The sequence below is a fragment of the Pristis pectinata genome, chromosome 4 (assembly GCF_009764475.1).
Source record: "Pristis pectinata isolate sPriPec2 chromosome 4, sPriPec2.1.pri, whole genome shotgun sequence".
Taxonomy (NCBI): domain Eukaryota; kingdom Metazoa; phylum Chordata; class Chondrichthyes; order Rhinopristiformes; family Pristidae; genus Pristis; species Pristis pectinata.
This window is the reverse complement of record NC_067408.1, coordinates 97216245-97231032: the sequence shown is the minus strand read 5'-3', so window position 1 is coordinate 97231032 and position 14788 is coordinate 97216245. Positions and strand designations below refer to the sequence as shown.

The window sequence follows — 14788 nt, the reverse complement described above, 5'->3', positions numbered from 1 at the left end:
TTAGTTTCTCCTAACCAGATTTCTAAAGAAACAGTGACGATAAATTCTATGACTTCTATGCAGAGGAAGATTGGCCATGGGGTATAATTAGCTCCAATCTGCTGCCACCTGTGTAACATCCCAGGAAGGAAGCTTACCAGGAATGAAATGATCCAAAGGCTTTCATCATTTACCAGAAAATCTAGAGAGCCCCCAAGTGCTCTAGGAATAGGCAGAACCCTGTACAGAATGGTTTATGCACAGAGTTAGAGGAAGATCTTAAGAGACAGTAAGATTTATTTCTACTTTAATTTTGCCAAAGCTAACAGTACCTTTTGGAAAGCTGTTGGGAGTTGTCAATGGCACAAACAGCACCATGCATTTCCTTCACTCCTCTACCTGCTTTGGCAGTTAAGCTTTGTGTGTCTACTCATTCACCTTTTACTGTGGCTTCTGCTCCTCATTCAGAAGATCTCTGAGCAAAGGATGAAAGGCCACCTGCTTGACCTTCAGTCATATTGATCCCTTCTCCGGTGAAGGATGCTTCCTTAATATAAGTTAAGTGTTTAAAATTACACATGTAGGCCATGTTCTCTCTCACAATGCATGTAAAGACTAGATGGGGGTGCACCACACAGTAATACTCCCCCCCCAAGGTCCTTTGCATTGGTCCCACTGTTCAAATTTGGGTACAACGTTTTGAAAGTGAGTTGGTAGGAGTGTAGTTGCAAGGACTGAGGTATTCATTGCATGAAAATTTTAACAGGATACCATAATACTAATGGTCAAAGTATTGGGATCAGGGAGGAAATCAAGACAGAGAGAACAGAAGGATGTGGAGACACTATTCTTTAACTTAAAAGCTTCAACCAATGGTTTTTATCAGTGCTCTAAAAGCAACAGTTTGTATCCCTAGATCTAGGTATGTTCCTCTGGAAAAGTAAGATAAACACATCATGCTAGTTGGGATGCAGATAAAGGAAAAGGGCGTGCTGGTATCAATACCTTTAGACAGGGAAGAGAGTCAAGTCAATTAAGGTTTAAAAAAAACAAATTGCTGGAGGAACTCATTGGGTCAAGCAGCATATGTGGAGGCAAAGGGATGTTTGACATATCAGGTCAAGAACCCTGCATCAAGGCATCAAGGTGGGCTCAGTAGAAGCAGTTGCGAAGCAGGACATAGCAAGACCATTTGAGTGAAGCCAGAGATGGGAAAGGCTCACAACTACATTATCTAATCTAAGTAGAATTGGTTGGGGTAGTTCTTTGTTTGTTATTGATTCTTTAATAGGATGAAGTGATTGGAATAGTGATGAACAGGTAGTATTTGTCAAACCTTGAAATCAGGTAGTTAAGTTCAAACATGATGGGCAAAATCAGGGCAGCTGAATGAGAGGTCTTTGAGGTAAAATTAATGCCAGCCTTGGCTAACCACATGATTAACTGAAGAATATGAAGATCAAGAAGAAGAAGAGAACCAAGAAGATCATTGTTGCCGTGGCTAATGCTGAGAAATATCACTGCTATGACTTGACCATCCAATCCATCTGTTACTGCATGTATCCCTGTTTCATACTAATGTGCTAGATAATTATAGTAGCTGCCTTTACTCAATGAAACAATAAAAATGCTCTATTTCTTAACCCTTTGGGTAACATGTAATCTTTGGAGAAAATAAAATCTGCAAGGGATTCACGAGAAAAGGAATAATAGCTGGTGCAGTGTCGATGATTTATGGAAGCCCTCAGATTTTAGCTGTTTAGAACCTTGAGAGGGAAAGAGAGAGAGAGTAAGGGAGAGGAGCTGAAGGGAGAGAGAAGGACAGAGAGACAGACAGACAGATAGAAAGGGAAAGAAAGGGACAAAGAGGCAGAGAGAAGGTGGGGGGAGGAATGCCTTTGACTACCACAGGCATCTGGTTTAACCACTGTATTTGAGAAAAGATGTTTAAAGTCTTCTCTATAGAGGATGGATGGCTCCATAGTGGGGAGGAAGATACATAGTAGATAAGTGACATTTATAAGGGGGAAGAATTCGGTTTAAAAATTTTCTAAGAGGAAGGGCATAAACTAAAGGTCAAACCACATACAATGGAAATAGCACATCATAAACAAAGGCTGGTCAACAAATTCAGGTAAAACAAAATAGCACTGCTGGTACCCCAGACTGTGAAAACATGTGGTCAGATGTGACATCTGACTTGAAAGTATATTGAAGAAAATTGCCAAGAGTGTTCACCAGCAAAAACCTAAAGAAAAAGATGAGAAAATCTAGCCTTTGGAGCCTTTGTGTGTGTCCTGAATCTTGGCAAACAAAATGCAGAGGCAGTTGGGGAGTAAAAGACAGAACACTCAGGAGAGTGTAGAAAGGTCATTTATGCTGGGACCGTTTAGTTCAGGAGAATGTGTGAAAATCAAGAAACTGCTGAGGTTGGAAATCTGAAATCAAAACAGAAAATGCTGGAAACACTTAGCAAGCCATTTTTATTTTATTAGAAACTGGTTAGCCAGTTGAAACAATACATAAATAATGTATTGAGTTACATACAGAACTTCAGCTAATGCAGGAAATAAGATAACAAAGGATTATTTGCACATACCAAAACCATTTGGCTACAACCAATGCATACTTCCATGTATGCAAAATTCAAAAATTATTTATCTTAAAGGGAACATTGATATACGTATAATGTTTATATATAATGTTTCAAATGTCCATCAATTTTACGCAGTTAGAACAAACTTTTGATTGTGTTACGACAGAACTAATAAAGTACTTACTTATTTTCAGAAGGGCACACATATGAAAGAAACACATCCATTTCATTCTTTATAATGATTTGAGGAGGGTGTATGTTATGGGGCAGGTAGTGAGCTATGGTCATTTCCCACGCATCCACAAATGCTACGTTGATGCCTGCAAATATCCTTCTCAGTACTAAATCAAGCTGGTAGGAGAACCAGTCACTCTGACGGAGACTGAGACTTGGTGTAAGGGCCCGTACATTAGCTGTCTTTATTACCACTAATGTATCTGGACTCCTGCCCAAAAGTTGTAGAATTGATCTCCGGATATACTGTAGTCTCCGAATGTACACTTCTATTGGATAAGTGGCAAAATGGACACATAAGGTAATTCCTATAACTGAGTCTTTTCCTCCTTTAACTTCATCTATTCTATTTGAAGTGTACCGCAATAATTGGCTCCAAATATTGTAGAATTGGATTGGTGGACCGTGTACACGAAATTACACCATGATGTTGTGTTCCTTGTCCAAAGCAAGGAGAGGGCCAGCTAATCCAGAAGAGCCAAGGTCAAATACTTTGAGACCTAAAAGGAAAAGATTAAATTAACTTGCTTGGCCATCACTTGCTAATATTTACATGTATGTAAATGGACAAGACATTTCATTTTCAGACTTACAGCACCAAATAGAACAAGTGATTTACCAACCTGTCCATGTAATTAATGAGCTAAGAGATACTAATCTGACATGGGATCCTTGAACTGGCAAATAATAATGGAGTATTTGAATCATAGTAATTTCCTTCCAGTTACTTTGTATTATGCAACATTCATTAATGAAGTCCAAGATGATTTTTACCAAATTTTACAGATGCATCATAGAAAGCATCCTATCCAGATGCATCACAGATTGTTTTGGCAACTGCTCCACCCAAAACCACAAGAAATTGCAGAGAGTTGTGAACACAGCCCAGTCCATCATGCAAACCAGCCTCCCCTCCACTGACTATGTCTACGTTTCCTGCTGCCTCAGGAGAGCAGCCAACATAATCAAGGACTCCTCCCATCCCAGTCATTTTCTCTTCTTCTCCCTCCTGTCAGGCAGTAAATGCAAAAGCTTGAAAGCATGCACTACCAGACTCAAGGACAGCTTCTATCCTGCTGTTATCAGACTGTTGAACGGACCTCTCATATCGTAATAATGAATTCTTGATCTCCCATTTTATCTCATTGTGGCCCTTGCACTTTATCTGTTTACCTGCACTGCACTTTCTCTGTAGCTGCAACACTATATATTCTGCATTCTATTTTCTTTTTACAGCCTTGATGTACTTATGTATGGCATGAACCGCCTGGATGGCATGCAAACAGAAGCTTTTCATTGTATCTCGGTGCACATGACAATAATAAACCAATACCAATACCAATACCACCTGACCTTGATTTACAGTGGTATTACTGTTGCTGAGTCTTGATCATCGTCCTGGGACTTACAATTGGCCAAAGACATAAGTGAAGCAGTCCGGTAAATACCGTGGCTATAAGATCATGTCCCCAAAGTCTTTCTACCATTTATAAGTACTGATCAAGTGTGTGGTTAGAAGAACAAGGGATCCCACAGCACAAATACACCAATCACATCACGGTTAGCATTAAAAAAGCAAGCCAAGGGTTAGAAGGACAGAACTGAAATGTAGGGAAGTTATGTTAAATCTGTATTAAATCTTGGCTGGATCACACTTAGATTTCTGATCACCATATTACACAAAGATGCAGGGAAGACTTACAAGGATGATAGCAGAAATATAAGGGTGTACATATCAGGAAAGGATGAACAGAATGAATCACCATAGAACCATATAGCCATAGAACAGCACAATACAGGCCCTTCGGCCCACCATGTCGTGCCGACCTTTAAACCTCACCGAGGGCTATCTAACCCCTTCCTCCCACATATCTCCCTATTTTAAATTCCTCCATATGCTTATTTAACAATCTCTTGAATTTGACCAATGTACCTGCCTCCACCACCACCCCAGGCAGCGCATTCCATGCACCAACCACTCTCTGGGTAAAAAACCTCCCTCTGATATCTCCCTTGAACTTCCCACCCATTATTTTAAAGCCATGCCCTCTTGTATTGAGCATTGGTGCCCTGTGAAAGAGGCGCCAGCTATCTACTCTATCTATTCCTCTTAATATTTTGTAAACCTCTATCATGTCTCCCCTCATCCTCCTTCTCTCCAAAGAGTAAAGCCCTAGCCCCCTTAGTCTCTCCTCATAATCCATACTCTCCAAACCGGGCAGCATCCTGGTAAATCTCCTCTGCACCCTTTCCAACACTTCCACATCCTTCCTATAATGAGGCGACCAGAACTGGACACAGGACTCCAAGTGTGGTCTAACCAGAGTTTTGTAGAGCTGCTTCATTACTTCATGGCTCTTAAACTGGATCCCACGACTTATGAAAGCTAACATCCCATAAGCTTTCTTAATGACCCTATCCACCTGTGAGGCAACTTACAGTGATCTGTGGATATGAACCCCCAGATCCCTCTGCTCCTCCACACCTACCCAGAATAAAAGGCTGCAGAGTGACCTTACACAAGTCTTTAAAATTATGAAGGAATTTGATAGAGTGAGTACAAAGGGAACTTTTCCCCTTTTTAGGGAAGAGGAGAAGGAGAGTTCCTCAGTACAAGGTAGTCCCCCAGTATTCTATGCATTTAAGATAAGATAAGATATCTTTATTAGTCACATGTACATTGAAGCACACAGTGAAATGCATCTTTTTGCGTAGTGTTCTGGGGGGCAGCCTGCAAGTGTCGCCACGCTTGAGAGAGAAGGGAGTAGAAGTTCATGTTGACAGACTTATATGAGGAGAGACAGAGGAGCCATGAGTGGGAACATAATCACCACTGCGGACTGTTGAGCCGGATGACCTGTTTCTGTATCATATATCCCATGTAATCTGCCGTATAAGAGATCAATTTCTAATGCAACATATGCATTTAATATGTTACCCTCCAAAATGAGATGGACAGATAGATTAACCAACTTCACCTGGAAGAAATCTAGTCAAATATGTAAACCACTGGTGCATTGTGGAATCTCCAATCAGATAAATCTTTTTCCCACGGAGACAGTCTGTAATGTTTGCAGGAGTGTTAAATTGACGGATATTGCAGCTTGTTGACATCCACTGGTCCTTATAATAAAACCCAGCTGGTGATAACATCGGTTTTCCCTGGACACATTTATCAAGAACTGCAGCTGAAAATAAAGTGAACAGAAATACAGAAATTGTGGTGTACTATACATTGGACTGGTAGTGTACTGTATATACATTTGGCTAATCATAGTTTCAATGGCAATGACAGCCTCCAGGAAGGTCTTTAGCAATTGCCACAAAGTTTTGTTTTATTCATCCACTTGATGTGGGAATCACTGCAAGGGCTAGTATTTATTAATCATCCATACTTTCACTTGAGATGTTGGTGAAGTCCTGGTGGTGAAGGTACACAGAACCTTTGGGTAGGGAGTTCTAGGATTTTGACCCAGTGACAATGAAGAAACACCGATTTAGTTTTGAGGCAAGAAATTACTTTCTTTGGATCAAACTCGTAGGTGGTTCAATTCTGGTTCAATTGTTATCCTTGCTTTTCTGGCTAGTGGAAGCTGGGAGTTAGAGAACTATTGTCAAAGAATCCTTGGCAAATTGATGTAGTGAATTTTATAAATGGTTTATAGCTGCAGCTGTGATATGTCAGGTGTAGAGGGAATGATTATTTAGGGTGATGGGTGGGATGTCAATCAAGTAGACTGCTTTGGCCTGGGTGGTGTTGAGACCAATTAGGGGTGCTCTCATTCAGGAAAGTGGATGGTAGTCTTTCACACACCTGGATAATGCCCGTGGAGAGGCTACAGGGTTGTCAGGGGGTACCCACTCATCACAGGATACCCGATCTCTGACTTGCTCTTGCAGTCACAGTATTCATGTGGCTGGTCCAGTTAAGTTTCTGGTCAAATGTGATGACCCTCAGGATTTTGATGGTGGGACACTCAATTGCAGATGTCAAGGGTAGGTAGTTAGCCTCTCTTACTGGAGATGATCATTACCTCCACTGAAGCTCTCCCATTTAGAGTACACCTATAAACTACTATTTTCACTGCTTCTACTAGGTTTTGTTCAAACTGTAGGAGTGCTGATTCAACAGCTGAGGAAGGATGATAGCAATAATCAGAAGGAGTTTCTTGCCTGCGTTTGACCTGATACTGTAAGACTTTATGGGGTTAACAGCCAATTTTCCACAATGTAGTCAACTCCATCTGACTGTATATCACATTGCCTCCACCTCTGGTGGGTACATCCTACCAATGGAACAATATATACGTAGGGATTGTGCTTGAGGATTCTGGGATGTTTTGATTCTATAGATACAACTGTGGATAGCTATCTCTATGGGACAGATCATCTAATTCAAGATGACTTGGTTGACCAGTATGAGTGTGCCATTGCCATGTCCATGTTCAGCACCTTGGTGAGCACTGACCTAATTTATTCTTATTGCATATTGTTTGATCAACTGAATAATGGGTTTCTTGGCTATTTAATGATCAACCACATTGCTATGGTAATGATGAGCCCAGTAACTAAATGCTGTGCTGCCAATCCCTAGATATGCGTACATATACACAAAGAGAAAAATAATCCAAGCAGTATTCTGAACAATGTTGTGCCAATGTGTAAATGGTAACTGATGTTGCACTCAGTGGGGTTACCTCATCCCCATTGGGTGCCAATACTCCATGCTGTCATTAACTGCAGCTTTGGTATAATGGTAACCAACAAAACTGTTTCTATAAATAGAAGGGAAGGAGGAAGCTCATCCCCAGCAACTGGATTCTTTGGAATAGTTTCCAATCCAGGTTGGAAGCACTCCATCAGGGAAAAGAGTTCAGGAATAGTCCTGCCCACTTGTTGCCCCTGCAAAGAATATGGAGAATATGAGCTGTTTATAGGGAACCTCAGATGTTTCAGCAAAGGATGACTGTGTTCCATCTACTTTGAGTAACAACTGGCTTTAACAACCAAGGTTGTGTTCTAAATTCTCAGGGCACAAACCCTGAATTGAATAGCACTGACACCATCACATCCCATTTCTTTAGAAAAATGCCTAACCAATATAATTGTCCATTATGTTTTGCTTTCTATCACCATTCTAGAAATTGTCGTGTAGCTATGCTGATATCTCCCAAACCTATTCCCCAGGAACAAACTTCAAAAAACCTGGCTATAAACAGGTAGCAGTGAATTTACATACCATTGCACACACTTTGTGTAAACATTGGACCTATCGTACAGTAGTGATGGAGGAGCAGGGTGAGGAGGTGTGGGGTGACAGTGTTGGTGTGTAGTTATTGGGATGGGAGTTTCAATGTTGGGTGGTGGGACATTATTCAAACCATCAAGTTCCAGATGTATGTAATGCAGTCACCCTCTGTGAAGAGAGAAACAGAGCTAATGTTGCAGGTCAATGGTCCTTCATTGGAGTAAATGTTTTACCTTTCCGATGATGGGTCATTGACCTGAAACATTAACAATGTTCTCACTTCACTGGTGCTGCTTGACCCACTGATTATGTTCAGCGTCTTCTGACTTATTTCAGATTTCTAGCATCTGCAGTCTTTTGCTTTTCAATCTTTGTTTTCCTTATTTTGTTACAAAGCATATGCCAATGGCATCCTGGTTTTAAAGCAAATCCTGCATTTGTATCCACAAAGTGCTGTTTATTTTGAGATGGCATCGCGTTTAACACCAGTAATTTATTTACAAAATTTAGAGTTCTGCTTCAAATGTGCATGACAATGCTCCTTGAAGCAGCAAACAGCATGGTATTTTTACAGAACTTGACATTATGATTAATGAATGGATGTCAATATTTCAGATTCCTGCTAAGACCTGTACCTGAATACCTGAATGCTAAGCTTCAGCAGTGTTAAAGAGTTAATAATAGATTGGCTGCTGATTATATCCCAAAGCCAATTTTCCTTTCTCTTGAATTCAATATTTGGGATTGTAGAATACTTGATTCTGTAGAAGTGGTCAGGTAAGGACAATGGAAGTGACACTCAGGCTTGGTGCCTAACACACGGATGGTCTGTTTCCATCCAGTCCTCATCCTCTATGTAGCTGCAGCAAATTACCAGACATTTTAACTTTAAGCATACAGGATGTAAGGTTGCATCTTAGACTGCAATGAGAAATAAAACTAAGCTACCATAAATTATATTTTTCAAACCACCAGTTTAAATTCTTAAAATACACCGTAACAACCATGTCTTCAGTATTATTCATGTTGCTGAATGATTTGTGTAGAATTCAAAATGTTGCTTCGGGTAAAATTTTGAATTCTATACAAATCATTCTATACAATTCTATCCAAACAATTCTATACAAATCCACGTGTTTATGAATTCACATAGTACCAATCCTATGTGAATTCATAAACACATTTTGTTGGATATGTTTTAATTGCTCTAACTAAGCTTAACATGAAATGCTAATGCAAGTTAGGAAATAACTGCATGGTCCTTTATATTTTATTTGGAATGGCTGAGGACTTGCAATATTTACAGCAAGAAACTATCCCAGCTTATAGTTCTTACCAAACCATTAATTCATTAGTTATGGATATAAATAATCTTACTTGCCCGAGGTGAAGGTTTTACAGTTATATAATCTGTGGCACTGGGTAGTAAATTCTTCTTGATGTTGATTTTACTGTAAATGGTAATATATCATAGAATAAGTCATTGCATCAAGATATAAAGAGAATACCTACTAGAGATAACACAAAAATATATGTTTGGCTATTCTATTTCTCTAAGCTTCAGTGACACTGACGAGGTAGCTGGGGGCTCCTTGTGCAGCCCCTAAAGGGAACCACACAGGTCCCATTTTAGTATGTGACTGGTTTTTAGCAGGTTTCCATCGTGCTGCTTTTAACAGATTTTGTCCAATTTCATGAACTTATCGGGGATCCAAGTGAGTCTCGATGCTGTAGATGGCACAAATTTAGCACACCAAAAGGTGGTGAATTTCAATCTTTAGGCAAGCATGTTTCCACCCAAGAACCAAATAGAATTATAGAATCTCTTCCTGTCAGCATGCCATGCCTGTGCAGATTCTTGTCATCATTAGCAAGCCATAACTATGCAGGCTCTTTCAAAGAGCTATGCAGTAAATCTCTTTCCCCTGCTCTTTCCTATAGCTCAGCAATGTTCTCCCTTCAAATATATATCCAAGTCCCTTTTGACAGTTAGTACTGAATTTTCTACCACTTCCCTTTACTGCAAGTAAATAATCTCATCATTTTACTTCTGACCTTTTTGCCAATTGTTTTAAACCTTCACATTTCATTGCCAATCCCTCAACCAAGGCAAACTTTTCTCCTTATTTAATCTTTAAAATGCTTACAATTTTTTTATGATCTCTACTAAATCTTCCCTGAATCCTCTCCTGTTACCATCCCTCCAGGTACCTAATGTGGCTCACGTGGTTCCATTCCAGTAAACCCTTGTGCCCGGAATTGGACAGAGTGCTCCAGTTGAGGCCAAATCAATGATTTATAAAAATGTTAGTTGAACTTCTTTCATTTCTAAGGCATGGATCACTTTTGTCCATTGAACAGTTTTCTCAACTTGACCTAGAACTTTCAGATTTCTATGTAGTATAAGCCAGAGTCTCTCTCTTCCTGCAAACTTTTACAATTGTACCACTTTCTGTAAATACTACCTCTCTCAATTCTCCTCTCCAATATACAATACTTCACAATTTCCTGCATGATGTTCTGTCAGCCTTGTGCCTGCTATTTCACCGATGTAAGGCTATTGCCTTATGTTCTCATTATTTACAGCTAACAGCTGTATGTTATTCACAAATATAATCACACTCTCTACACTGGACAAGATTACATATAATTGGAGACGACAGATAACAGATGGTGTCCCTCAGTTTATGAGGGACAGACTAGCTAAAAAGTAAATGGATAGATTACCTCTTCAGTTCCATTTCTTCTCCTCCCTCTCCTGTTCCTCCTCCTCCTCAACCTACCTTGCTTCCTGCTCCACAGTGCTCAAGGTTTTGCCTGGGTCAATGGCTGTGCTTTGATTCAAAACGGGAAAGAGAGAGAGAAGCAGAAAACTGGAGGATAGTTACTTCAACATCAGTCAGAGGGATATAGTTTGAAACAATTATTGATAATATTGTAACTCAGGGATAAATAAAAGCTCACAGTGCAAGAGCTAACATATTGGCATGGAAAGAAGATTTGTTGGCTCACAGAAAACAGAGAGTAGGTATGAATGGGTCTTTTCCTCAATAGCAAGATGCATCAGGCACTGGTGCTGGGCATCAACATTTTACACTTTGTATAACTAATGTTGATGAAAGGACTGAAGAAATGGTTGCTAAATTTGGCAGGAATACAAGCTGTGAAGAAGACACGAGGAGACTACAAAGACATATAGGTAGGCTAATTGAGCAAAGATGTGGCAAATGGAGTACAATTGAGAAAATATGAAATTGTCCATTTTGGCAGAAAAATAAACTAGCGTATTGACAAACTGCTGAGAGACTGCAGAGCTCTGAGGCACAGTGGGATCTGGGTGTCTTTGTACAGGTTACAGGGAGTGGACAGGAATTTGGTGTTGAGGTTACAATTACAGCCATGATCTTTCTAAATGATGCTGTGAGTGGCCAATGCCTGCTCTGAACTGAATGTTAGTCTGTTTGTATGTAAGGCTGTACAGATTACAAGAAACAACCTGAAATCTTGTCACCTGCTCTTCAGAGCACTGCCATTCTAAACCGGTACAGTCCCATCAAAGCAATCGTTATCTGTATTCTGATGGTCTGCTCTGTCATATTTGATGTGGCAGCACATCTTTGGTTGTGTATGTGTGGCCCATCAGGGTCAGGAAATCTATCCAGCTGTAGCAGTTAGAGAAGGAATTAGGCTCAGACACAATGCTGGCACTGTTCCGAGCTGAGCCAGTAAATATTGGACTTTATAGTCAGAGCATTCAAAATGTATTACCCTGTACCTTTAAGAAAAATGATAACATTCAAAATTCTAGTACATCCTATTTAATGTCATGGAAAGCTAATTACCTGGTGGCAACTGAAATTCATGAGCCCAGGACTGTGATCATGTTACATTTTGGGTGTATAAAGGACAGAATTTAATTTGGCTGAGGTAGATTACGCTAATGAATACCTCTGGGTGAAACTCTACCAGCAACTTCCGTGTGCAATCCATTTTTACGTTCCTGGCCTTTTCCTGACTGGGCATTTTCAGAATTCACTGGTCAAACACTTTCTAAAGGCCAATGAGTGTGCTACAACTAATAGGGAGTGTTCTCTCCTCCATTTAGCTGCTGAGACACAGTTCCAATGGGTACCTCAATAGTGACATCACTGGAGGCTTTATTATGACAATGGCTGGCCACTCAGGTGGGTCAGGCACTTTGGGGCGGAAGGAAAAGACAGACCCATCAAGGAAGAGCTCATCCCATGATCTTCAAAGACACCAAATCTACCTGGACCTCTGATGAACAATGTTTCTGAAGGGCTTAGTTTTTCCAAGACTTTCATCACTGAGAGGTGTGAGCTTCTGTGGGAAAACCTTCATCCATGCTCTTGCACCTGGGCTGGCCTATCAGTAGAGGTCAAGGTCATGCTAATTCTCAATCTCTTCACCACCAGATCATTTCCCAAGCAAATCCCTGCCTGCATTTCTGAATTTCCTGCTCACTGCTGCTTCACAGAGGTTTCCCAGACTTTGCAAAGAAATGACTTCTCCTACTTTGATTTCAGTGAGGAGCAGCTGGCATCTCAGGCACTGTGATCTGTCAGCACTATTGGCTTCCCAGGAATGCAGGCAGACATTGATTGTCCTCAAAACTGCACCACCAATTTCTAGATTAATGGGAAAGGTTCCCACTTCCTTATGATGCAGGTAGTTGTGGATCGTGAGATCTTCCTTGTGGTGAATGTCATGTGTCCATTAGTACAAATGACTTCTCCATCCTCAGGGAGACTGCGCTGGTGAACATTTTCAGTGCCTGGAGGGATGAGTCCTGGGGGCACAAGATCTACCCTCTACTTCTCTTGCAACAGAATAAGAAAACTACACAGTTGTATCTTCTATTCAGTAGATATATCTTGGCATCTTGAGATGGAATTTATGATTTTAACAAATGATTGCATTATTAAAATTTTGCCTTTTAACTCTCTTTATAGCACACACCACCCTAGTAGGCAAAATCAAACATTTCTAGGGACTCCTGATAATAATCCACCTGGGACAAATCTTCGAGCATCAATGACGCACTATGAAAACAATCCCGTCAGGCATCTTGAAACACCTGAAGTTATTGCATTAATAGAGACTCCAAGTCAATGAACCAAAAAGGATTGTAGGTAATTCATGATGTACTTTATAGTTGACATTCTAGAATTGGAATCCAAACTACAACATGAAATTTCTGCAATTCCATACCCCTCCATACCTCACACACATTGATCAATCTTGCTACAGCCTTGCTAAATGAAGAAACAAATTGAAAGAATGTAAGTCACATACCTTTGGAAAAATGTAAGGTCTCCCCCAGTCACAAGCAGCTTCACGTATCCTGCTCTGTTATAGTTGACACGAGTAGAGCAAGGAAGCTTCTCTGGTTTGTAACAGAACCAGGGCTCCCCGGTCTTAAGATCAGTAAAATTACAAAGTGGTTTAGTCTGAGGTAAAAATAGATTGCATATTGTAGCCTCTGAAATAACCCCATATTTGAAGGTACTTTTTAAAAACACTCTAAATGGCTGTTCTTCACGTAGTCTCTGAAGTACCTGGATCGCTTCACTGGGATGAACCAAGGAAACAGACACTTGGACTTTCCCCGGCCAGAATAAAGTAAAATTGATGTAATAAAATCCATTTTGGTTATCTATAACTGTTCCTGCTGGACCGGCTTTCAACTCTGGGGTGTGGATCCGGGCTTGGAGATAGTCACCCCCATATTGCTTCGGATTTCCCTCAAAATCATACATCTGCAGCATCACCTGTAACTGATCTCCAACGTAGAAAGTCTTTTCAGAATTTATAATAACAAAGCGTGCACGTGATGGGTCACTGCTTTTCCGAAAAGGTACAGTAGGGTTGGGGGGCTTTGGCCATTTGATCATTTTCATCAGGACTGTGCCCTCTGACCTTTCTTCAGGGGTGAAGCTGTGATTCTGGTAACCATACTGCACCAGTCTGTGTGTCCAATCAGTCTTCTGCATTTCCACTTCCTGCTGCATTGTGGAATAAATCTTTGGAAGTGGATATCTGCTCCATTGAGTGTCTGATCGAGAAATTGAATACATATTTGACTGGGGAAAGGAAAAATTCAGAATTTAATCATTTATGCTGGCATCTGAGGCTAGGACAGTAAGTATGTTCCCAGAAAGTTTATCTGTCAACTCCCAGAGGGTTTTGGGAATTTGTCTAGAGATATGATTTCCACTGCCTTCTCTGTGAAGTCATATTGAGATCTGAACAGAGCAGGGTTACTGAAGTTGTGCCTTCCTCTTAGTGTTACAGTATCAGTAAGAACCACCCATCTCAATGCATTATAGGTACTAAATGAGTATGTTGCATTGGTATTTACCGAGGAGAAGGATTTAGAGGATAGTGAAAACAGAGTGGGGCTTGCTAATGAGCTAAAACGTTTTGAGATTAAGGAAGAGATAATGCTGGGTCTTCTAAAAAGTATAAAGGTGGATAAATCCCCTGGGCCTGATGGCATATATCCCAGAATATTGAAGGAAGCAAATGAGGAGATTGATGGGGCTTTGACAAAGATATTAGTGTCCTCACTAGCAAAAGGCGAGGTCCCAGAGGACAAGAGAGTAGCAAACATTGTGCTTTTGTTCAAGAAGGGAAATAGGGATAATCCAGGTAATTATAGGCCAGTGAGCCTTACATCAGTGGTAGGAAGCTATTGGTGAGGATACTGA

The 14788-nt window shown here is 40.5% G+C and overlaps 1 protein-coding gene across 1 annotated transcript; it reads right to left on the bottom strand.

Moving 5' to 3' along the window:
- Positions 1-2755: 2755 nt before the first annotated feature.
- LOC127569675 (NXPE family member 3-like) lies at positions 2756-14089 on the bottom strand. Its single transcript, XM_052014475.1, is given in 5 exon segments — positions 2756-3309; positions 5788-5971; positions 6795-6826; positions 9435-9508; positions 13374-14089. Coding segments are annotated over 5 exon segments (1560 nt in total).
- Positions 14090-14788: the final 699 nt, after the last annotated feature.